We start from the raw sequence: 23,334 nt of genomic DNA, 5'->3' as shown, positions 1-23,334 counted from the left end.
GCCAAAAGTAGTATGAGTTGCCTAACTTTGCTGAACTACATTCTTGACTCAAAAAAAAAATTTACTTTTGTCGAACTTACAGATGGTGGCACATCTTAGATAAGCAATATTTTATTGTGCCATGTAATACTGTTATCCAACGCAAGTTAATTCCGTATCAATAATGGTAAATCACAAGTTTTTTGAAACTGCATTCCCTGAAAAGGCTTGGCTCGGTGTCGTCTTCTCTAAACAGGTCCTGTCAATCTTGCGGCGAATATTATGAGATAATTGTCGTGTTCAAGTTAATTTGGGATGGCTAAACGAGAGGGGCGGTTGCAGAACTGATGAATATCCTATATAAAGTACTTTTAACCTTACCTGAGTTTCGTTGATAAAGAAAAATAGCGCAGGGTGCTCCCATTCTGCTTATCATGGCCCACGAATTGCCTCCTGCCTTAAATTAAAATCAAAATATAAACATGTTACAAGGGTTTGCAGTTAATTATTCGCATTGGTATAATCACTTGAGTCGCACCGCTAGAAGAACTGAAGGACGCCGTTTAGGCTGGACAGTAAACTGTGAAGGCCTGAGATAGGCTACACAGATCGTGGCCCTTTCTCGTTCGCCTCATCCAGGTCAACTATCTCGTTAACCGCAAATGGGAGTTGATTAGTATGCTACCGTGTTGCTCTAGCTCGGGGCTGTGTCGTAATTTTTGCGACCAGCAAATGAAGCAAACTGAAGTTAGAAATGGTCGAATAACCACAATGAACTTATGGAGGGACACTTTCAATGCAAATACCTGAAACAGTACTATTCTGATGAAGTTATGTAACACCGAAAAGTTACACTGTCTATGGATCCTTGACATAATCAAGCTGAACTGCCGGTTGTTCCAGAGAACGCTAACCAAGTGGCTATAAGATGCTGGCAACGATGAGAAAGTGAATATCTACGAAAATTTGCTGTCATGTTAGAGGTAAACCGTCGAGCTATATGCCCAGTATATCGAAAGGCGAAGTACTCTTATCGGCACACTGCTATACCCCTCAGTTGGCTATCTCGCTCAAGATTAAATCCCTGTCTTGGATAGACAAGGGGCTCGCAATGCTAGCCAGTGTCACTGCGCGTTACTTTGAACAACTGGCGATTTAAGAACAGAACATAGAATATAACAGCATCATATAGAAACGATCACAACGCTGTCAAAGCAGAATACATTGCAGTGTAAAAAATGATCGACGATGGGCTTAAAACACTTTGTAGCGTGTACCCTTACAACGCGCCTAGAAAGACAAGCAAAATCCGTTTCGGATCGTACCCATATCGACCGCTGTTTGTATACGTACTACGCTTGATTCAGGATTCCTATGACAAAATCGTACCCTCTATGCGTATCCACCAGTGGCGCTTTTATCGCTACTGAACGTGCTTCCGATAGGTGCCCAATGGCGATCGTCTACGATAAGAAAGTTAGCCTTGTGGCAGGCTTTCAAACAAGAAACGTAGGGATCACATGAAAATACTGACAGATAGAACCAAGTTAACCTATGGAACGAATTGGGAACACTCCGTTGAACACTCGGTCTTTTTCATCTGTGTGTCTATCCGCCGTCCTCGCACTCGTTGTCGATTGCCCTGTTAATCCCCAAATCTCACCGGTTACCATTTAAGTATCGTCTCTATAGCGGTGCTAAATGCTGTTTTCATGCGTATCCCAGCGTGCTTAATTATCTTTCTACTTGAGTGCGGTCCGCCAAAAGCCACCAACTGCTAATCGCTTTGGAGTACTTCGAAACTATAAATGTAGGGTTCTTCGAATAACGTCGAGCCGCCATGAGATCAGAGAATCACACGAGCATACATTTATCGGTTTCCAACGTGGCCAGCCGTCAAACGATAGTAAGTTAGTGAATCGCTCCAATGCCCTGCTGCGTCGCCGCTAGTAGAGGTTCCTCCGGCGATTGTTAAACACAGGCAGTTATTTGTTATTACTACGTTATAAAGCGTCACCGTTTAGTCGTCATGCAAGATGTCGTTTCTATCAAGAGTAAGTATACGTATTAAGTCGATCCGTGGCGCGTGTCTGTTAGGCAAGCATTGTAAGATACGGAGTTTTTCTTAAACTACGCGCCACGGTCTTGAACAGTCGCTGAAACTTTTCAACGCATTGAAGCACTGTGTCTCACCTTTGGAAAGGCCACTGACGTGCAACATGTGTCTTTCACAAGACCTTACCTCTGCTCTTTCATCATTTTCTCGCCCGTGTAGATGGTGTTCTGACTCCGGCCGCTTTGTGAGTCTAGCTTAAAGGAACCTATTGCGGACATTTTAAAATAGGTATCCTTGGGCTGTGTTTCGTTTTTTCTTACGAACTGGAGTAATGGCAAATGAAACTTGGAAAAACGTGCAATATGTTTTGTGTAAGGGACGAGTTGGAGCGCTTACGACTGGTGCTAATGCTTCGAAATGCTTTTGGGGTCCAATCTGTAGGTCAATGTACAGGTGGCAACGAGGGGGATTTGGAGACGACTTTGCCTATGGACAACTTATCGCAACCAGTTCAGGCGTGCAGAAAACGTGCAAAAGACAAAGTCACCTACGTACCAATGTTGACCCGTCACCTTTAGAAAACTCGCAAAAAAATTACATTTTCCGCATGAATCACGCCGGACTATTTTGAATAATCATTTGGTCGAAAAGGCTCAGCAAAAGGATTATGCCGATCGACCTAAATTTTGGGCAAATGCAAGCCAGTCAACAACTGTCTTGAGAGAACCTTGACACATTCAAAAAAAGAGCCACGATTGCTCTAACGTATCATTAGAGGTAACGATGAGTTGGTGGACGGGCATAATGTAGGGGCAAAATGACATTTGTCTGACTTGAATATTAAAGGCAGGTCCTGATTGAAAAAAGCTGTAAAATCTAAACGAAAAACCTTTTCGACTCCATTTTGTATTATTGAAAATTTTCAAAAATACTCCAGCCACGATAATACATTTGTCGGCTCGCGTGTGCCGTTTCCTGTTGCAGGAATTTACGTAATGCCTGGGTTGTCGTAACTTCCATATTCAGCATATCTGTTCCATAGACCTTTCTCTACTTTTCAAAGCTCACAAAGCATCTGAAAAGAGGAAGGTTCCGGGCAATCGAGGAACTTAGAAAATAGTAATGTACAGGCTTTATCGGCACGGTTAGGTTTAAAACTGTTCTCCTGAGGTACGTCGATTGAATCCGGCAACGATTAGATTGGACGACAACAAGTAGGTTATAGACAATTAAAGTTTTCGCAGTTTTTAATAGTAAAATTTTTACAAATAAGAGTATATTGTTATTACATCGAGTTTGGAGATCTAGCAAAATCAAATATGTCCTTCATTACCTCAACAAACTGACAAAATCTTAATTTTTAGTGTGTTTCACATCAAACTTAGAATTCAACTATGAAATCAATGTTGATTTGTATGTAGTAGAGATATCGGTTGTAGTAGCATTGTGGTTGTGTATCGTAGTAAACGTGAGGATAGTAAAAAAAAAAATGCTAAAGAAAATGGATATCAAACATAAAATTTCCCTTTATCACGCTATCGTTCGGCACTTAGTAGTACTGAATATTCGGAACGATCTATGGATACGAGAGTTCTGATTTGCTACCATTTATATCCTTGAAACGAGCCTTTCCAAAAATTATTCATAAAAATGGGCCAAAAAGAGTTTTCGAGACCCAGCCGGATCATAAGCCATTTTTCTTAAGCGTGCAGAGGGTTCTTTTCATCGTCCACGCTTTCAATTGGTCGATTTGTTGTTGAATTTCTAAGCGCACGGGTCGTGTAGTGAGGTGGTTGCAGTGTGATCTTTTTTGCAGCACCTATAAGCGGTCGAATTATAGACCTTTTTCAGCTTTCAAAATGAGTCCTTTTACGATGAGAGAAAAATCTTCGTTCGTTGGACCCATTTGGAAAATCGCTATGCGCATTAATACGATCGACCGAATCAACAGTTCGAAGCAAAACTGCGGGCGAATTAAACCAAATTTTATCCTACAAGTATGTGTACCTCGACAACTTATTTAGATCTTGTTTTTTATTTTTTTTTTTTAACTATTTTCGATCCTTCGATGATCTGATGTATTTCGAAGAGGCAAGGTTTTGGCAATAATCCCGCGGGCCGCATCGATTTTATTTTCCCTTTCGTTATCTCTCGAACTTGTGTAACCTATAGATATCCGATCCGATATATCTCATAAGTGTCTTGTTATTAGATATATAAGTAGAAGAGGCACACGGCGTCAGGTGAACAGGGCATCACTCAAACACACCGTACAATTAACGAAGCACTTTTATATACAGATCCCGAGGTTACAGGCTGTCATTTGCCTGTGAAGGCTCTAGTGAGTACTTTGTATAGTTTACTTGGACTTGCGTTACAGTGATCACGTAAATAAGCGTTAACAATAAACTGAACGTTCGATTCAATTGGTGGCATAATCTCCACTGAAAAAGCTCTTTCGATGGAAGCGGTATGAGGCGTCTCTCCAATGGAATATTACATTGCTTTACGAAGGCTTGCTATGATATTTCTGGTGATACCGTTGTTTGTTTCAACCGCACCACTCGCTGTTCATACTGAAGTATCATTCAATATCTAATACTGTGCCCCTCTGTAGTTTATAGCCGGAACATTATACGCTTGACCCCGTGAAGTAACGCAAAACTAAATTTGTTTCTATATGCTACCGTTGTATAGTACCAGAACCTTTACAATATCGGCACGAGAAACTAACTGGACGGTTTAACATATTTTGTACACGATATAACTTCTTCGATGTAGTATAACGTAATGTTAAAGTTATGTAGCAAAGATCTTTGATGTTTTTACATTTAACGAAATATCATACATTTAAGTAGATCCGGTCCAGTATTTTTTTCATGTGGAAAAGCTACACGTTGTAGGTGAGACCGCTGTGTGATCTGATAGCCAGCGTGTGCCATATTCAAGAAGATTCATTCTTCTTCTAAGTACTTTGCTATGATCAACCTACTAAGTTCTGTTGCCCGTAGAAGTTGCATCCGTACTTTCTATCAGCGTTCGTCATACTATGGCTGACTACGTTGGCTTGCTGCGCGTGCCAGCTGCGCCAATAACTGTACAAAACGCTAGTAGATCATAAATGAAATAGTTATAGATCCACAATAGGCTATTAGGAAGTTGAGGCTCTCTCGAAACTTGTCACTGAATATTTCACGAAGATGCGTCTCGAAGGATGCTCACATTTGAATCGTGCCCTTACGTCAATCAGAAGCGTCGGGCATCAATCAGTTATATTTTAACCCTATAGTCACCATGTGAGATGTTTGTAAATACGCGAATTATGATAGCTTGAATGGTTTAATAATGAATGGTTTTTTTAACGCGGGCGATCTGCTCACACGCGTTGAATACTGTTATAGCTTTTCATAACATGCAGTTGACTCCTATCACAAGTTTATCTGGTATAAGATGGTATTGACCATTTGTAAGTAAACTCATTTCTATTTTCCAGCCGTTTATTCGATCTCTGAGTGTTGCGTAAACGGCTAATCTATATTTAGTATTTACGTTGCCTTCGTTCCATATAATTTGGATTGGTCTTGGGGTAACTTGGCCAATTGCCATCTTTTGGCAAGACAATAAAGTCTAAAGTTGCTGTTGTTGACGCTTTGAAGCGATTAAAGCACTTCGGGGGCATTCTGTCATTTCTGTAAATATGAGTAAACACATCTCTATCTATGATTGGCGTAATACTATGATTTGTTTGTTTAACATTAATACGGCATGTTAGAGCTACTTATCACAAATTATAACCTCACTCAACGAATGTCTTCGAACTTTTTGTAGCAAATCTCTCCGGGACTAGACTTTGTGCAAGATAATATATAAGAAACTCAAAAATAATTTAAAAAAAAAGGTTAATACTGTTTTTAGGCGAATGCTAGATGTAAAATGATGATCCAAGCCAGACATCTCAGTAGCTAAATACGATACGGCTCCCTAAGAAACCTGCCCCTGAAGTCTTAAGTTCACCTATTCCTGGATCATTAGCGTTTCATGCAAGATTAACTCCTTACATTATTTATAGAAGAAAAAAAAGTAAAAAATAGAGGACCAGCTTGTCATTATACAATATGGCAATGCATTGTAACGTGGGCATTCGTACTGCCATTTACCTGTGGTGTTTGTATTACGCAGCATATTGTGCTAAAACAAAAATAATCTCTTACATAAGGCCAAATTGTACTTTGCCAAGCTGCGGTGGTAACAAAAAGTAAAGTCAAGCTATTTAATTACCGATATACGGGATGGGGGAGATGCCAAGCTACTCATGATATAAGAATTAGGTTTAAATTATCTGAATATCGGTAGGTTGCTAGCAAATTTTTGTGCTTTATACGAGTGGCACTTCAGCACAGCTCGTTTAGGAAGAATAAGGTAACCGGTACGTCGTCAACATCATCAGCCCAGGACGAACCCAAACCCCGATCGTCGAGTAAAATATTGCCTCGGTCACCTACAGAAGTTGTTCTTTCACAACCTCTAATCGAAGTGTCGCCACGGCCTTCGTATAACACGCCAGCTCTAGCTGGGCCTATGGCAACCCGAGCCAGCGTGACAAGCGGTCGACACTCGAATTCAACATCTAATTCATCCAGCCCAGCCCCACCGAGGAGACTAACGAGCACTCCAGCTCGGTCGAACGCAGACTTTGTCAAGGTACAGCAAAAGTTTTAGAAAAACGCTTCTTGTTGGCAATACAGGTTTCCCGATATTGTTTACCATTTTGGTCAGTGGCAAACAAAAACGCGTATATTTTTTTTATTTTATGTCTTTATTCTATAAAAGATACTAAGGCTACGGACATAAAATTTTACTATAGAATTACTATAGAAGGTGCTGCTATGCACTACTGCGCTTAGGTGGTACTACGCGATTTCCCAGGTTGGGCACATGATCATCTGGTCTCCCTGCGAGGGGTACCTGCGGGAGCACGCTGCTCATCATGTGCCTGTGTAGCGGGCACACTATTTAAAGCGCCTTGCACATGTGCCTTCTGTACCGTCTGCCTACGGAAAATCGGTATGGAATCTGTTGTCCGGTGTCGAACGCATGGATCCGATACGCTACGATCAGAGGTATATCTTTTCTGCAGTTTTTTTTAGCAGCACAGCGATCATCCATATTATTCCATTAATATTCAACTTATAGGTTAAGTTCAAACTTATATAAGTTTGAACTGAATCTTCTTACGTGTTTCATTTCTATCGACTTAAGCTCAAAGCTACACTGTTCAAGTTTCCATTTTTAACATTGCCATGCCGAAAACTTATATCATATATTATAGCATTGGCAGTTTACTTGAGATCTGTTGTAACAATATTTTGATGAATCCTTTCCTTAAGTTCGTGGAAGATCCGTACGTTTACACATTATGCATGGATTTAAATGCAATGTGTATTTGGAACGCTGACGGATGCAACTTCGAAGGATCCCTCATTAACGTGCATGTAAGCGAAGATTATTTACAAGTGTTTTTAAAACAACTATGCTACAACAGATACTAATAAATTTATGGGAAGGTCCAAATAAGACGCTTTTGCTTCACTTATTCCCTCCGTAAAGCCCACGTTTAGCGCGCTAAAAGAGTGGTATATAGTGTAAACATCTTAATTTCTATTTTAAATTTCAGGAACACAGCGAAGGGTGTCTTTTTCGAGAGGAAACTTGTCCGGACTGTGACAAGTGCGTCTCCTTTCGAGCTCTGGCCTCCCATCGGGCTGCCACCTGCACTCAACGTAAAGTAGCCTGTCAAATGTGTGGACAGCATCTGTTTGCTTCGACACTTGAGGTAAAACAAGATCTGAATAGGACAGCGAGCCTGATTGTCGACGGCTGCCCTTCTTCCCCCTCTCGCTGCAAGCGAAGTTAAAAACGATTCTATGACATACTTGAATTTGAAATGCATTCTTCACCCATGAAGCATATGTTGATGTGCTTAGATAAGGGTGTTACGTACCTTTTTCAATCGAAAACATCTACCTAGAGGGTAAAACTAGCTTCATATCGGAAGTGGTACGAGCAAACATTCAACCGAAAATTAACGTACAATTAATTTTCGACGAACGGTTTCAGATTTTTGTCAAATACGTCATACAACTATTTGGCTCACAGACACAAGATGTTGTGATAGTTTAATTTGCAATAATGAATGTAACCTTTTAGCGTCACATAAGCGTCTGTCCAGATGTCGAAGTTCTTTGTCAGCTGTGTGGTCGACGAGATATCAAACGCGGTCAAAGTGAGGTTCACCGTATAGAGTGTACCTCCATGAAACGGGCATGTCGTTTACATGTGTTCGGATGCACACTCAAGGTCAGCAAATTTCGATTATGTCTTCGAGTTCCATCTGAATTCAACAGAGAACATTTTAATCTGTTCTGTAAAAACTCAGTGATTTATCACGTCGTGCATAATCTTTCCTCAGTACCAACCACCTGTTCACCTAAACGTCACAAAACAATTCGTGTCTACACTTCAATCTAGCTTTTTTTTTTTGTCAGTACCACAGCTTGGACAACAGTTAACTCTCTCATTGAAGACGCCCATAGTTGACGCTCGGCGATGTAAAAGATGGGAAGTTCTTCTAAGTAAACGATCAAGATTTTCGCTTTTCAGGCAACGAGTAAAGAATTACGCGATCACGAATCTACGGATATTCATTTAGATATGATTGTTTCTCACGCTGGTCGGCAGGAACAAAGGCTGAGAAGACTTGAAGAAAATCAACAAACGATTATACGAGGAGCTTACCAAAACGTGACTGATACTGTCGATTCAACTGCGTTATCTAGTAATGAACTCCTCAAGGTAAATTACGTTACAGTAAATTTCACACTTCCAGGTGCCACCTTAAAGGTTCCCTGCTGTCAAAATAAAAACAATATTGTACTGCTGCAGCTATCTAGTATCAACAACAGAAGTGTTTATTCTACCATTTTACATGATATATCACCTAATATATAGGCACTCTGGTTGTACGTTTGACAACCTGGCATAATACGTCCATTTCGTCTGTGTCACGCCAACGTACCCGTATACGCTGCCATGATAAGTTCCTAGAAATGTCAACTATTCAAAGCTTATCAAGTAGATACCAATAAATAAAATGGCGAAAATATACGATTAAAAACATTCTGTTATTCTACATTTTGTACGTTATGCGTTTAGTCGATTGAGGTGCTGCGTTCGCAAGTGTTACAACTTTCGAACCAGTTGAAAATGATCAGCAACGCTCTGCTTGAGGACCCTTTCTTCTGGAACCTCTGTCCCTATAAGGGTATTCTGGAAATTGCTAGCGATGGGGCACAGGTAATAGGAAAGGATTTCCCCAAGAATTAAATAATTTCAAAGAGAGAAAAGTATATAACTTGACGATGGCGATATATAACTGCGACAGGTTAAGTACATTTGGCAAAAAACAATATTGTTTTAACTATTAAACAAGACGCTTTGGAAAACTCTGCATCTGCTTGCCAGGTTCTCTACAGCGACAGCTTCTATACACCGACTATACCCGGATATAAGGTGCAACCGGCCTCGCGCTTCACGATATTCAAGTCACTTCCTCACCTAAACATATATCTATTTACGACTGTGCCCAGAGGGCATACGGTATTTGACGCAATCTACTGTCGATTAAAGCTAGTCCTCAATACTTGTTGATCACGATACTCACGCACATGGCTGCATACTTCCCTAAATTTATAGTGATATATAATTAGTCACAATTTATTACTCGTTGAATATTTAAGTCGTAGAAATGTCATGAATCTCCTTAGCAATACTTATGTAAAGCGTTTATACGATCAGGGTCTTGCTTTGAGCTGGGGGGTCGCTTTTCGGGGTGACATTTCTCAGTGACATTATCCGACGTTTGCTAGACGTGTACGGAACGAATCAGCTCTCAAGCTATAATAAATCGAACGGACACCACATACATATTCACTGCCAGCAATATATTTATATGGTAGAAGATCCATGTGCTTCGCTGATAACCAACCTCTGCCTTCACTGAGCAGATGAGGCTTCGCCTGCTCGTGGACCACCGAGCACGTCTTCTTCATTTAACTCCTCAGCTGCTCCCTGGGGCCTTCAACAATGTCATGCCTTGGCCGTTTCCGTCACAGGTCTGTAAAGATTCAATAACTTATCACATGCCTTTATTTTCACAGTTCTAGCATGGCATGTTATCTAATTATTAATAACTAATGGATAACTACGAAACTCGAGAATTTCCGCATCTTTCGCTGGTCTTTTAATACAGTTAGGACAAAGAATTTCGCTCATTGACTTTAACACTGAAATGTCGTACCCCGTCGCGCCTGTTTAAAATACCTACAACGCATAGGTGCTGTCCTTCTTTCCACATAATTATTGCTGGTATTAGTCCTGACGCTGTGCGATTCATTATCCTCGAAAATAAGATACTTTTATTTATTGTTTCTAAACCATTTAAATAGATGATCTATTTTATCATCAATGACATTATATATATGTTAACTGAAATTAATTTGTATAGCAAAATGAAAAATAGCTCTTGGTAAGTTGAAGTGGTATTGCACTATTTCTATTACCCTTATTTTTATTATAGATTTAAGTTAAACAAAGGCGGCTAATCACATGGTTTTTTGTTTTGCTATATTGCAGTATCTATTACGTCTCGTCGACCAGAGTGGACAAGGTCTTCATAAAGACCTCCCAGTAACTACGGGTGCTACAGGCAATATTGAAAAGCCACTGGAATCAGGACGGGTCTTGCGGTCACCCAACCTTCAAGTACTATTGTTGACGGTTTCTTTAAAAAATCGATCATACGTACAGTCATTATATATACGAATTCTGTATCTAATTATTTGATTAAGTATTAACGTTTATGTCCTGTATTCTATCTAGGTGAAGTTTGATGAACTTGAATGCGAAGGTGGCATCCAGTCTGGAAGTGGAACGTCAAACGGTGCCCTTTATAGCCAAAACGATTGCATCGTATTCATGTTTAAGATGAACCTTCCTGCAGACTTTATAGAGAGAATGTGAGCTCGCTAAAATGGAGCTTAATGCAACTAAGTAAGCCTTTTTTGCCTATTTGTCCGGATCATTTATACTATGTCATGAAGATTAGGTGCCGTGAGCAATGACACTTTCAGTCTTCAAACTAACAATGTTTTTTCAGAGAACGATGAAGATGAGCTGCGTCTACTTAATATATCAACTGAATTCGAATGCTTCGGCCCGACTGAGAGGTTGGGGCATTTTTAAGTATTTACTTGATTATTTTGAACGACTTGGATGCGAAGCCATGGGCAAAAAGTTGCCCGTTGCCCGACAGGTCTCAGCCTAAGTGAAAGTCTCTATTTCAGTTCTATCGTAAAACTACGGTGAATTTAGGTTTGAGCTCATACTCAAAAATGATTGTTGCAATATTTGACTTCTATACTGGCTTCAACAAGTACTGTTACTTAACCTGATTATGCTATTAACTCACGCCTACATAGTTCTAAGTGTACCTAAATGTTCGCTACCGGTATTTTGTTCAAACGTAAAATGAGCCTGAATTCTGACAATCGTTGGTCCTGTGATACAGATCGACGCTTGTCCTTCAGGTTGACCAATCCGGCAACTGTTATTTGTGATAGCTGAGAGTGGAAGCCTGCGTGCGCTATTATTCGTTAACCAATCGACCGGTGTACTTTTAGCTAAATTTAAAAAACACAAAAACCTTTAAATTGTATGGTCATGTAGAAATGGTTACGACTTCGTATCTTTCACGCATGGTAAAATAAACGATTATTGAAAAAGCCTTAATATTTTTCTATGTCCATATATGTTTTTAGTTTTATTTCATCACCATCTACCATTCTAATATAAATGTTATGTACATGCAGTAGTTTGGGTCTTTTGGGGTCAAACGGCTCCTGCCATAAATACAATCTACAAGCCTTTATTAACATTGTTACGTGGTCTCCGTGCTTTATAATAATATAAACGTGTACACGTATTTATTACGTGAAAAATTAAAGGTAACTATATCTAATCAGTATTACTACTGCAACCCAGAACTGCTTCTGCTAGCAACGAGCTAAAAACATGCTTGCCTTTTCGATAAATAGCACACGTTCTATGCTACACGCCGAATCCCCTAAAGTTACGGAATAAAATAAGCCTCAAGTTAAAAGATGTTCGATAATTGTGTGGTTGCTACCAGTGTGACGTCCATGCGCATGTCCGCAAACCGTTGACAACATACTTTTTCGTAAGAGCTGAAAATCATTCAGTTAGATGAGCTTTTAGTTGAAAAATGTCTACATATTGAAGGTCAGCTGATCCTAAAGGAGGTTTATTTCGTTGAGCAGAGGGTCGCGGCTCGAGTGGTTCATTTGTTGCCATTCTCTCACAAATAAATACAAAATTGGATACAAATATATCGTTCTTGAAATGAGCTTGATCTGCCTTTAGATCAAATGCCCAATAGTGAATATCTTAAATAAACTCGGTTATTGAACACTTTTTTTTATTGGGTGCGATTTGTCCCACGTTGAATTCTGCTACAGCAGTAATAAATGTACTATTACTGGGCACTGTTTTCAAGTTCGATATGACCCTATTGCGGGTTATTGCGATCAGTTCATTCTAACCGTAAGTCGTATTACCAAGCTTACCCAATCAATGCGTATATCTATCCCACTTGTGCAGCTCATAGCTACTACGAGCTACAATAATGGGTCGCCCTTGATAAGTGGTTTCTTGTACGAAATAAAATCGTTGATCTGCTGATGCCCTGAAGGGCTTAGTGCTAAGGTGAAGTCTTATTTCAGTATATAGCTTGCCTCTATACAGTAACAATTTGATTGGTGTTAGCTATGTATTTAGTGGTGGTAGATCAAGCTCTTTTGCTTGTGCGAAAATGAAGTGTCCAATGGATTACCTGAGGCGGCGCATAAAGATACAATTTAGATCTTCGATGCGTTTCACTATACGTTCTTTCGTTAGGAAGAAAGCATACTAGTGACCGTACGCATGATTTGCTGCGCCATGTGCTTTCCAAATGTTCGTCCTTCGCTGTTTCAGTCTAGGACAAACCGCGCAGGCCATATTAGCGCGATTACTGCTCTGTATGTAACAGTTCAACATGTTTAGTGGTGCAGAAACTTGATTTTATGCAGACTGTGACTGTAGTACGTCGCACAGGATGCGTTCAATAGGAACTGGACCGATCGTAGAGCGGAAGTACACATCTTCGAGAAGGGAAGTCCTTGCGGACCGTAGAGCTCCAAGAAGGAGTAGCAAACGATGAGCTCGCGATATCGATAATGCTGCCAAGCCACGTTGCGAATCCTCTGCGGGAGACGACGCCGATCCTTGCCTATTTTCTTGACGATCCTGTCGGTTTGCACTCTTCCTTGACGCCTCGTGAGCTGCTAGCGCCTCTAATGTCTGTTCCTGAACACGTTCTACGTGCGCCACGTCGTAGAGGCCAGGCAATTCTGAAGAAAGATGAATTGAAATCTATCAAGAGTGAAAACCCTTCGATACTTATCGTCGGGAAAAAATGATAGGCGTCATCAAGTTACGATGCCGGATGAAAGGATTCGTTCATTCGGTCTGTGTTTCGACTTACCAGGACGAAACAATGCTAAAGCTTTTAAACATGCGAATTCAGTCTCGTCCGTTTCCATTGTGATTAGCTGATGAAGAGTTTCCCGCAAAATGTGTAATTGTTTACGGCTAGCAGAGCTCGCTGGCTCATTCACGATACAACCTGTAACAAACAGTTGCAATCAATCCCTCATTGGTAAAGAACACAACTTTATTGATCGTGTGAATATTATGGTTCTTGCAGTAAAATTAACGAATACGTATGCTATACATAAGCACAGTGCTTCCTGGTAAAGCTGGTCGCTGTATTTGGTCGTTCACGTTTTCGCCGACGTTAAACAGTGAAGTGAGACAAAGGCTTTTACCCATTCTACATGTTATAAGATCGAACTTAGTGTTTGTGATGGATAAACATTTGAGGACCAATTCCACTGTTCTGATATGGATCCATTCTGGGGCTGTATCAACATTTGTGCAGCGCCCCAGAGCTCTCCAAAGATCATCCATAATATTCGATATTTTACGCACAGAAAAAAGGTCCTTCATGCTTACACAATTATATATATATATATATATATATATATATATATATATATATTTTGCAGCCGATAAGCAGCGCTTGTGGCAAGATGGTTATTAAACAAATTCCTTGGTTACACTATATGCAGTGGCTATTTCGTTCGCGAAGTGTTTTCTGCTAGCAAATCCGCTACACAAAAAACAACCAGACGTATGTAAGATTAGATAGTAAATGCATAGAAACTTACCGTGAGTAGGTAGCTCGAAGCGAGATTGGGCAGCTGTGCACAAAAACACTTCAGCCCAAGAGTGTTCCACGAGCAAGGTTTGATCCGGACAAGTCAGTTGCTGAAAGGCTGGCATCGAGCGGGTCCATCTCATTGTGCAGAATAATAGCTTTGCAGCGCTTTCCTAAGATACGCGATTGTGAAGTTATATTGAAAATTCGAAGTGGTGAGATAGACGTGTAGGGAAATTTCGGATAGACTTTTGTAATATATATATATATATAAGATAATCTTCAGTCCATTCCGAGGCAGTAAATAAATAACATCGAAATGTTGTGATTTCCAACTGCCGAACTCAATCACAGTCTTAAAGCTAAATGTGTGACTTTTGTCATATGGTTACTTGAGTGTAACATATTCGATTTTTTTGTATGAACCTGAAACTCTGAGCAAGACATTCAAAGCGTACCTGGGGGTTCTCGTCCGGAGCGGGGTGTGAGACAAACGGATTTGCTGAAGGTAGACTGGCAACAGGAGATTTCCCATCTCTACTTGATGGTGATTTCTCGGCATCTCGTTCCGGTGAAGCCGCCTGAAGAGGCGACAGCGAAAGCTCCTGACGCGTATGGCCTTCTTCCGCGCCCTTCCCGTTTGTATTAACCAACTCGACTGCAGTCTCCGACCACAACGAGATCGCTGTGGGTGACGCGTCCGTTAGGGAAGGTGGAGGCCGATTCAATAGCTGATAGGCGGCATATACTGCTGATGATGGGAGAGGCAGCTCAGTAGTAGCCGCTAACGGAAATGCCAAATTCGAGATGGAGTCGAGGAGTCGCCGACGAGGACCTGAACGCGGGGCGCGTTCATGCTGAACCGCTGTAGTATGGTAATCATACCAACGATCGAATAGTTATTAATTGTTACTAGGCTAAAAATATTAAATCGAGTACAAAAAAAACAGGAGGCGGCGTTCAGTGTTTTGTATGAAAAGCTTCCGGCTTGAAACAGCTTTTCACGCCAATCCGGGGGCCAATTAGTGTAACGTGAGCAGACGACAAGAAACAAGTCATTTGTTGATGACGTGACTTGACGTGGCGCGTTAAAAAGCTATCAATAAAAAAAGTCTTTGATTAGCTAGCGTAGTAATTAGATTGGAGATTACATATATATATATATATATATATATATATATATATATTCGCACGGGAAAATAGTATATGAGGACACAATTAATACAAAATTAGATACAATTAAGGAAATTTTTAATATGGAGGCGAAAGGATAAGTCAGGTATTTCTATGAGAAACGACATCATTTGTTGGATTTGTATTTAAAAAAAACAATTACACAAAGAATCCAGGGGTTCACATAAGTTAAAATTATCAAAAATGAAATCCCAGAGTCCAAGGTCGTTAAGATTACTTTTTGTGCTTTCTCAGTGACACTTTAAGCCTGTTTAGTCTTTCTCTCTGAACAGTTGATATATATCGTTTACAAACCCTACTGATATCATAAAGTGCTGATTCTTGGCGACCAAGGAACTTATTATTTTTTTCAGGGACCTTGACTATGAGGAGTTCAAAAAATTGCTGTTTTTGGTGATGTTTTTAACTCCCCTTTACTGACTGAATTTGTTATTGTAGATAAGATTAAACATGCCGAGTTTTATGTTTGGTTGTAATACGTTAGTCAATCGCTGCCTCAGATGGTTGGCGCCCAGCACAAAGTAGGCCGTATGTCTATGTTCAACCTGGAACCTAGACCTCACTTTAACACTGGAACACGCTATCGTTACGACATTAACACGGGGACTCAGGTAAGGCGAACCTAGTTTATAATTGCTTATTCAGGAAACTTGCCTTGTTGGTGTTCTTTTGAAAATGTCGTTTTGAAAATAGATCATTCAATCTGCATACAATAACACAAACAATACGACATTTGTAGTTCAAAGCATATATACTCAATAACAGACTCTTGTTAGCTTTTGCTAGGAATATATACTCCGGTATCATCGGTGGATTTTCAGTTTACCGTCTTACTGCTTTGGGTAGAGATGCTTGTGTATATACAAGGAAAATGGCTCACATAAGGGCTTGAAGTAAATGTCTGCACTTTGAAAGGTGGGCGCATGTTGCGCTGGGAATGACGCTTGCCACCGGAAGTAAAGCGGCGACAGGTTGTCAACTGCAGGACAGACATACCCCAAAAAAAAAGGTTATCTGCTATGCGATATTTAGTTGAGAGGATATTTTTGACCAAATTACATAGATAGCGTAGTTTCAGAAAACCTCTCGTTCAGTAAAATGGTATGCAAAGGTTTGTCGTCACTGCATTTGTCTAATTATGGGGTACACAGTAGATCTGTTTCGATCTTCAAGGTAATTTCGAATGGAACTCCTGCTACATCTTCTGTCTGAGTATCCCTTATTCGTACTCCAAGGGACTTGGCGATGATACCTCTAAAGCTTTGATTATCGCGCTGTAGCTTTTGAAACTGTACATAAACCGCTGGAAGCAACTGTTCCCTTAGTAGCGCCTTGGTTAACCGGCAAGTATTTGGGTATCTTATATAAACCTTGCGTGTGTTTAAATTGTTCTACGTAAGTCACACCATCTTATGAGAACTCGTTTGTTTTTCCTCTATATATACCAGCTACTAACAAGGGCCTAATAATTATCAGAGTATGCGATACAAATTACCTCTAAAGCTACTGCTGTACCAAAATAAAAATGGTACATGTTGCCTTTCTTAAAGCCCAGATATTGGTAGCCTTGATAACCATCATTGTTTACGTGGAAACACCCATATCTTTATTGTCGTCTAGACAACGACCTTCAACACGGCTCATGTTAATCGGAGAGGCATGTGCCTGCTGAAAATTGACTCTGCCAAGGTGTCCCGTTAGCTAGATTAGTATTTCCTAGCTGGACACTTCTATTTGTTACTTTCACATTACAAAGTTCGCCTATACGGACGATGTTCAATTGTCGTCCAGGCCTATTGAAGCATACTTCGAGATACGTCATCATCATTGCAAAACAAGCTAGTACTGCCTCATTTGAAACGGCCAAATCAGGTTTTCAAGGTCCACTAAGCAAGCCCTAGGTTAACGCAAGACGTTTGATATCGCTAACAGGACAATGAAGTAGTTTAACAAAATACGAGTGTACGGTAAATATAAATTTTTTTTAACAATTCCTACTTCAATAAAATAACAAGTTCTCTAGAGTGTAAACGGTGTTATTTACGGCACCCATTTGTAGAGAGCAATATTATTATTCAGTAATACGCAGTTAACTTTTCTAGGGTGTCTGTGGAAAAGTGTGTGTGAAAGACTATTTTTACTCTGTCATCAGCGAGTGCTGTTAGCTGTCCATGCAAGATGTAATGAGCTATACTAAAAAAGTTGTAAACATTTTCTGTTGCGGTGGTTTATTGATATTGTTTGATGCGAATTTCCGATTGCCAGTATAAGGCTGTAAATTTTGTAAAGTTTTTATAGGTTCTATACGACATATTTAACAATAAACAAAAATAATCAACGGAGAGACAACAAAGACAACTATACTAATAGATAATGTTAACGGGACACTGCCCGTTCTATTCTAACGGTCTGTTTTTGGGCTGACGTCAAAAATAGTCGTCAGCATCCGTTGGACGAAATCCTTAAACGTCGTAGAAGATAATAGGTTTTCAGCTTTTCTGTTAGGAGCTTGAACAAGTTTCGTAGCTCGATAGTATCATAAATAGGTTAGTTTTTTCTATTTATCTGCAGGTCACTCACATATACCTTCTCGACGCATGTTGACTGCGAGACATTTTTTAAGGCGACAAGCTTGGCACTGGTTTCGGCGGGCGACATCCACAACACAGAGGCCCCCTTCCTTGCAAGCATAGTGCAGATTACGCCTTACGGAACGCTTGAAAAAACCTCGACATCCATCACAGGACGCTACCCCGTAATGTCTACCGGAAGCGCGATCACCGCACACCCTACACAGTGGCTCCCTTTCTAGAAATTGACACAATAAGAGAAAAATAACTTACTCGATTTAAACTAAACCATACGTAAATATCAATAATTTGCCTCTGCCTAGAATGTGCGTTGAAACGTAAAAAATAGAAGCCTAAAACGGCGATATTAACGTTAATGATCCATACATTTTTCTCACATCTTAGAAAGCCTAAACATAAAGTAGAACAATAACTTGCCGTTCCTCTGTTGACCTGTACCTTCCATGGCGATGGCCACTGTATCCATCATTTTGTTCAAAAACGTAACAAATGACTAAAAGCATTTTGGGCATGACAATTAAAGCAAGCTTTTTACCTACCCTTTTACCCCCCGAGAACTCATATATAATCCGTGTTTCTACTGCATAAAATAGTCCTGATACAGGTAATGCCGGTCGCTTGATTATATTGTGCTATGTATGATTGCATTTGTACGGCAATTACTTATAGAGACACCGCGAATCAGAGATAAATCATTGTTAGACAAATAATAACATCTGAGCTGTTATGTCAAGCGTCTGGCTTTAGAACTTCACTTTTTCTGAGCAAGAGTAGCAAAAGATTATTGAACTTCATTAACCTTCAGCCATTCGGTAAGCAGGATTCTGTAAAGAAGACCGTAACTGTTATCTTAAAAGCATAGAACTCTTTCGTTGTAACAAGTCTTAAATGGACGTTCTTATAGATTGACCCAAAAGAACATAAACGTAAAAGGGTTGATTTATGCATAGGCAAACTAATCTAAAGTCTGAATAGATCACAACTCAATCAGAAGACTGAGAAAATTCAGGACAGAGCTTATAACAGCTTTATAATGATATCAACTTAGATATTTTTATCAATCGGAGCTATAGATTACTAAAACCAACAAGACTCGATCAGACTGATACCGGCCACGATCCAGCATAACTGTTAGAGATAATATTATGCTCTAGGGAGTATTTACATTTTAGCAATAGTATGGCAAGAGATCTCAGGAGATCCTGACCCCTGGTTAATATTCACCAATTCTAATTTGTTAAATTCAAATGTGCCAAGGAAAACTGTTTCTTTTTTTATCTCTACATCTTTCTAATTATTAGAATTCTTAATACCAGCTTGCTGCGTATAGGCTTGATTGAGGTAGATAAGATTTGATTGTCCAGAGCTAATATATCGGTAACTGGATTCGACAGCGGCACAGACACTGCGTCTTATTTGAGCTCAGAGACTTTAGCTCTTATAGAACAGAAAAAAAAATCAAGGCCGTATGAACTTTTCTTAAAAGCTCACGTGTATAAGCGTTTACTATTTTCGAAATATAATCGTCAATTCTGACAAAAAGTTATTTAACCAACTGTAACTTACTATTATTCATAAAATGAAAAAATCTCGACTGAAGGACGTCTCACTCACGTTCAAGACCAAGCTATTCGTTTGTCATTAGATAATTAGCAAGAAAGTTCCAAAGATAAAAAATTTCAAAGTTCCAGGTTACCGAATGACTCCGGAACCAAAATAACGAATCTCGGCCAACTCTTCCAAGTTAAGTTTTAACTGAATCGGTAAAATCTATTTTCATTTAAAGCCGTTCAGAAATTTGTGCAAAAATTGTCTGTTACCCTACTTTCAATCTGGTATACACCGGTTTGAAAAAAATCATCGCTAAATCAGCCTCGTGGTGCCTTGTTATAGTCATATACGTCGCTAGGTAGAACTGTACAGACGACTTATCTGTGGGTATATTGTTTGAAAATCGATTTGTTGTAGGCGGTTGTTGGTAAATTTGAACAGAAAACGTTTTTTTTTCATCTTTGTGGCATATCTCCCGGACATTTTTCACTGAAAGAAGGTTTTTTCTGTCGGAAGCACGAACTTGTAGCGTTTCGGCTATAACAGCACAGTCTATCTGCCTCAATGTAATCTATTATTATGACTTATCTTTAATATCTATTTATATTGCCGATATGCTGGCCCCTGGGCAAGACCAGTTGCTCGTCTAAGCTGGTATTTGAGAATGGCAAATATCGGATGAGTAAATTCTTACTAACGCAGTTAGATTGCATGGTCAAGGTCGCCATATCAGACATGTCGAAGCTGGTTAATGGTCTGCAAGCATCCTCACTGCTCTCGGTCTCTCCTCTAAATGTAGCTAGTGATTTTAAAACACGCCCGGACCGACCAACTGAAATTGCACATCACTACTATGAGACACGTTTTGGACAATACTCTCTGGATAATCAACCCGAACCCCCATGTTGCTACCGACGCTTGAGGGGCACGCCGGATCTTTGGTTACTGATGTGTTAGCAGTGACTATTACTGGAAGTGAAATTTGCTTCCTTTCAAGAAATAGCTCGTAGTATGCGGGCCCCGTGCCAATAGGACTAGAAGCGAAGCTCTGTAGCCTCGCTCGGCGAGCGCAGAACACTAGTAGAAGTGCAGTTGGACGATGGATGGATAATAAACAACGACCTCAGAGCGGCACCCTCACAGCCCCCTACCACGCAGCTGTTCGAATGTATACCCAACAAGCTGGATTAATCATTTCACTGGCATGTTCGGTGAAAGCCATCGTTCTCTGCAGTCGGTGAATACGTAGCAGAGCGCAGCGTGCTTCATTATGCTAGAGATCCTGTAGGCCTTCAAGAACCAGCAGAACAACAACACAGCGGAACTCAAGTTCTGATCCTTTGTCGGAAAGCACTCCTTAATAAGTGGCGCACTCTGACGGCGAGATGAGGAAATGCCTCGACTCCCAAAAGCGAAAGCGAGCCAGCTTTGCCATTGTCATGGTACGAAATCACTAACAAGAGCGTATGCTACAAGCTACTCGCTCGTCTGCTGATTAAGAGAAACATTTTCTTTTCTTTTTTCGAAATTTCTATTTATTATTTCAATAATCTATTTGTTATTATTATTATTTTTTTTTTCTTCGGAGAAAGCGTTTCGCAAAGACAACATGCAGTGTGCTGATGATGGGCATTAAAAAGGCAGTAAATACACAAACGCGCTCCTTACACGCGGTGTGCGTCGATTTTGAAGGTCGCCTTCGACTCTACATCTAAAGATATGGTTCAGCATGGCTGTATAATGGAATATAATCCTACAGGAGAAAAAAAGATAAGCATTCATGGTAGGGTGATGGAGCTGCACCGTTTTTTCAGAACGATAGGCCTGGCCCCAAGTGTTAATCTGAGCCCTCCGTCTATTTCTAGTCTAACATAGAGATTTCCCTAGGAAAACAAAAAGCCCAAAAAAGCCTGGTCAAGGCTATCCTCTACGTGAATAATATAGACATATACGGCTCTAGCAGATTTCAACTGTGGCATCCCCTAGCTGAGCTTAACATGACAATATTTAAATTGACGATACGAATTGTCAACCTGGAAAATCGTCGAGGGAACGCATGATCATGGCTGAAACTATACGGCCTCTCGTTGGATCTCTCCTTCAATACGTCAGTTTTCCGTATCTCAGGCCACTTAACTTTTGCAGTGGCTGTAGTTTCATCTCGCACATCACAGAAAAATATTAAAATGTCCTCAGCCTTGTAAAAGCGTTCCTCCCATTTAATCATTAGCGGCTTATAGGGTGGATGAAATTTGCAAGACTTGTACAATAGAAGATCTCGCATTTCGTAACCAAATTAAGATAACCTCTTTGGGCCTTCATTAACTGGCAAGAAGCTGAATAATTTATTCCCTTGCTGAATAATTTACTCATTAAAGACTTTGAATTTTGCTTTAGGTTTCTGACAGCGGAGGGTTTTTCCGAGTACCTTACCAGGTGGGAACGGAAGTTCACCGAACTGTTTAGCAGCAGCGCGATGAAAGATGGCGGTTGAAATAGCCAAAGCGAATACTTTTCGCTTTTCGCGATTCACAGGTTCTAAACAGGCGTCTTCATGAACCTAATACAAATGTATTTGTAGCAAATGCTGGGCGAACTGTAATTAAAGTACTATGTAGGTTGCTAGCCTTTAGTACTTTCGTTCGCAAGTCTGAAACCCTGAATCTATCACAGGCTCAGAACTTACTTTTAAGCCTTTTAACTTTTTTAACCTATGAGTATTACAACTGCGAGGGCATATGAGTAAATATCTTTTGAGTGAAGTATTTTGTTATAATGTATAGTTTTGTACCGATGATGTTGTTGAATACGTGTGATCAGGGGGTGAATAGATGTGTAGCATCTACGAGCACAACTAGAATCTGACATGTAATGGATACGAATCTCAAGACTCGATAGGAACAACTGAGTAAGTTCAAAACGATGATCTCTAGGAAGGTGCTCGCAATTACTCTTCACGTTTAATTCAGAAATGTTTTATCAGGTGACTTCGTGACTCGTGGAAATTGAGCTTTTGTTTGTTCCGTGTCGATATAGCTGTTTGTGAACGTTTTTTTCGATCGTCAGAATGTCGCCTACACGAGAAAACCTTCTTCCAAACGAAACTTCTTCCGATTGTATTAAGCCAACACTACGTTTGAATATAATTCACTTCTGGCGCAAACTCTTTCGGTGCTCTCCGGCCCAACTAGAAGGATTACGAAGTCAATTCAGACTGTTGAAATCCTGAATCTATAAAGAGCATTTTGAGATCGCGTGGTAAGGCAGGGGGGCAATGTTTAGGCGTCTGCGCGTCTTAATCTATTCTCCGGAGCCACTCATCTACACTGTTTGCGAGGCCGCTTGAAAGACACACGTAGATCTCGCACTGAAACGTCTCTTAGATGGGTACAAACGTAACCTCTCGAGGTTGTTTTGCCTCTAGCTCTTTACTTGCTGAAACATAAACTGGCACGTCTGCGCTAGCGGCACTTTGTCTGTCGTGCGTTGTATCTCTGTAGTAGATTAGCGGTGCGGTTACTTGTGTGTTAATCTCGAACGACGCTGACCTGACCTGAGCTCGATCGAGC

The 23,334-nt window shown here is 40.3% G+C and overlaps 2 protein-coding genes across 8 annotated transcripts; one reads left to right on the top strand and one right to left on the bottom strand.

Moving 5' to 3' along the window:
- The first annotated feature begins 1,725 nt into the window (after nucleotides 1-1,725).
- Nucleotides 1,726-14,976, top strand: LOC111271634 (TNF receptor-associated factor 6). 7 transcript variants are annotated; one of them, XM_022852561.2, is made up of 13 exons: nucleotides 1,726-1,885; nucleotides 6,431-6,736; nucleotides 6,940-7,155; nucleotides 7,423-7,527; nucleotides 7,710-7,868; nucleotides 8,243-8,392; nucleotides 8,696-8,887; nucleotides 9,248-9,388; nucleotides 9,557-9,604; nucleotides 10,099-10,206; nucleotides 10,727-10,855; nucleotides 10,973-11,143; nucleotides 11,250-11,899. In XM_022852561.2, exons 1-12 carry the CDS (start codon nucleotides 1,820-1,822, stop codon nucleotides 11,111-11,113), a joined length of 1,761 nt encoding a protein of 586 aa, XP_022708296.1. In that variant the 5' UTR covers nucleotides 1,726-1,819; the 3' UTR covers nucleotides 11,114-11,143; nucleotides 11,250-11,899. The 7 variants fall into 7 exon arrangements, with proteins under 7 accessions (XP_022708296.1, XP_022708299.1, XP_022708302.1 ...); XM_022852564.2 differs by having other exon boundaries at nucleotides 1,788-2,033; nucleotides 6,389-6,736; XM_022852567.2 differs by having other exon boundaries at nucleotides 1,789-2,033.
- Nucleotides 11,882-18,683, bottom strand: LOC111271637 (nuclear receptor subfamily 2 group F member 6). Its single transcript, XM_086972983.1, has 6 exons — nucleotides 18,653-18,683; nucleotides 18,210-18,431; nucleotides 14,888-15,327; nucleotides 14,440-14,602; nucleotides 13,695-13,835; nucleotides 11,882-13,560 (listed from the first exon to the last, which is right to left on the bottom strand). Exons 1-6 carry the CDS (start codon nucleotides 18,681-18,683, stop codon nucleotides 13,232-13,234), a joined length of 1,326 nt encoding a protein of 441 aa, XP_086829109.1. The 3' UTR covers nucleotides 11,882-13,231.
- Between the last annotated feature and the right edge of the window lie 4,651 nt (nucleotides 18,684-23,334).

Source organism: Varroa jacobsoni, unplaced genomic scaffold (genome assembly GCF_002532875.2).
Source record: "Varroa jacobsoni isolate VJ856 unplaced genomic scaffold, vjacob_1.0 contig00817, whole genome shotgun sequence".
NCBI lineage: Eukaryota > Metazoa > Arthropoda > Arachnida > Mesostigmata > Varroidae > Varroa > Varroa jacobsoni.
The sequence above is the reverse complement of the archived record's forward strand: the minus strand, read 5'-3'. Positions and strand labels throughout refer to the sequence as shown.

What these genes read in the sequence shown, in the direction of transcription:
- LOC111271634 (XM_086972979.1), top strand. Translation starts at nt 2,199, where the DNA reads ATGTGTCTTTCACAAGACCTTACCTCTGCTCTTTCATCATTTTCTCGC. An exon ending in GTTCTGACTCCGGCCGCTTT is followed by an intron (nt 2,280 to 6,430) that starts GTGAGTCTAGCT and finishes GTGGCACTTCAG; the next exon opens with CACAGCTCGTTTAGGAAGAA. An exon ending in CTAGTAATGAACTCCTCAAG is followed by an intron (nt 8,888 to 9,247) that starts GTAAATTACGTT and finishes TTATGCGTTTAG; the next exon opens with TCGATTGAGGTGCTGCGTTC.
- LOC111271637 (XM_086972983.1), bottom strand. Translation starts at nt 18,683, where the DNA reads ATGATGGATACAGTGGCCATCGCCATGGAAG. An exon ending in AGTGGCCATCGCCATGGAAG is followed by an intron (nt 18,432 to 18,652) that starts GTACAGGTCAAC and finishes GTCAATTTCTAG; the next exon opens with AAAGGGAGCCACTGTGTAGG. An exon ending in CTCCGGACGAGAACCCCCAG is followed by an intron (nt 14,603 to 14,887) that starts GTACGCTTTGAA and finishes CGCGTATCTTAG; the next exon opens with GAAAGCGCTGCAAAGCTATT.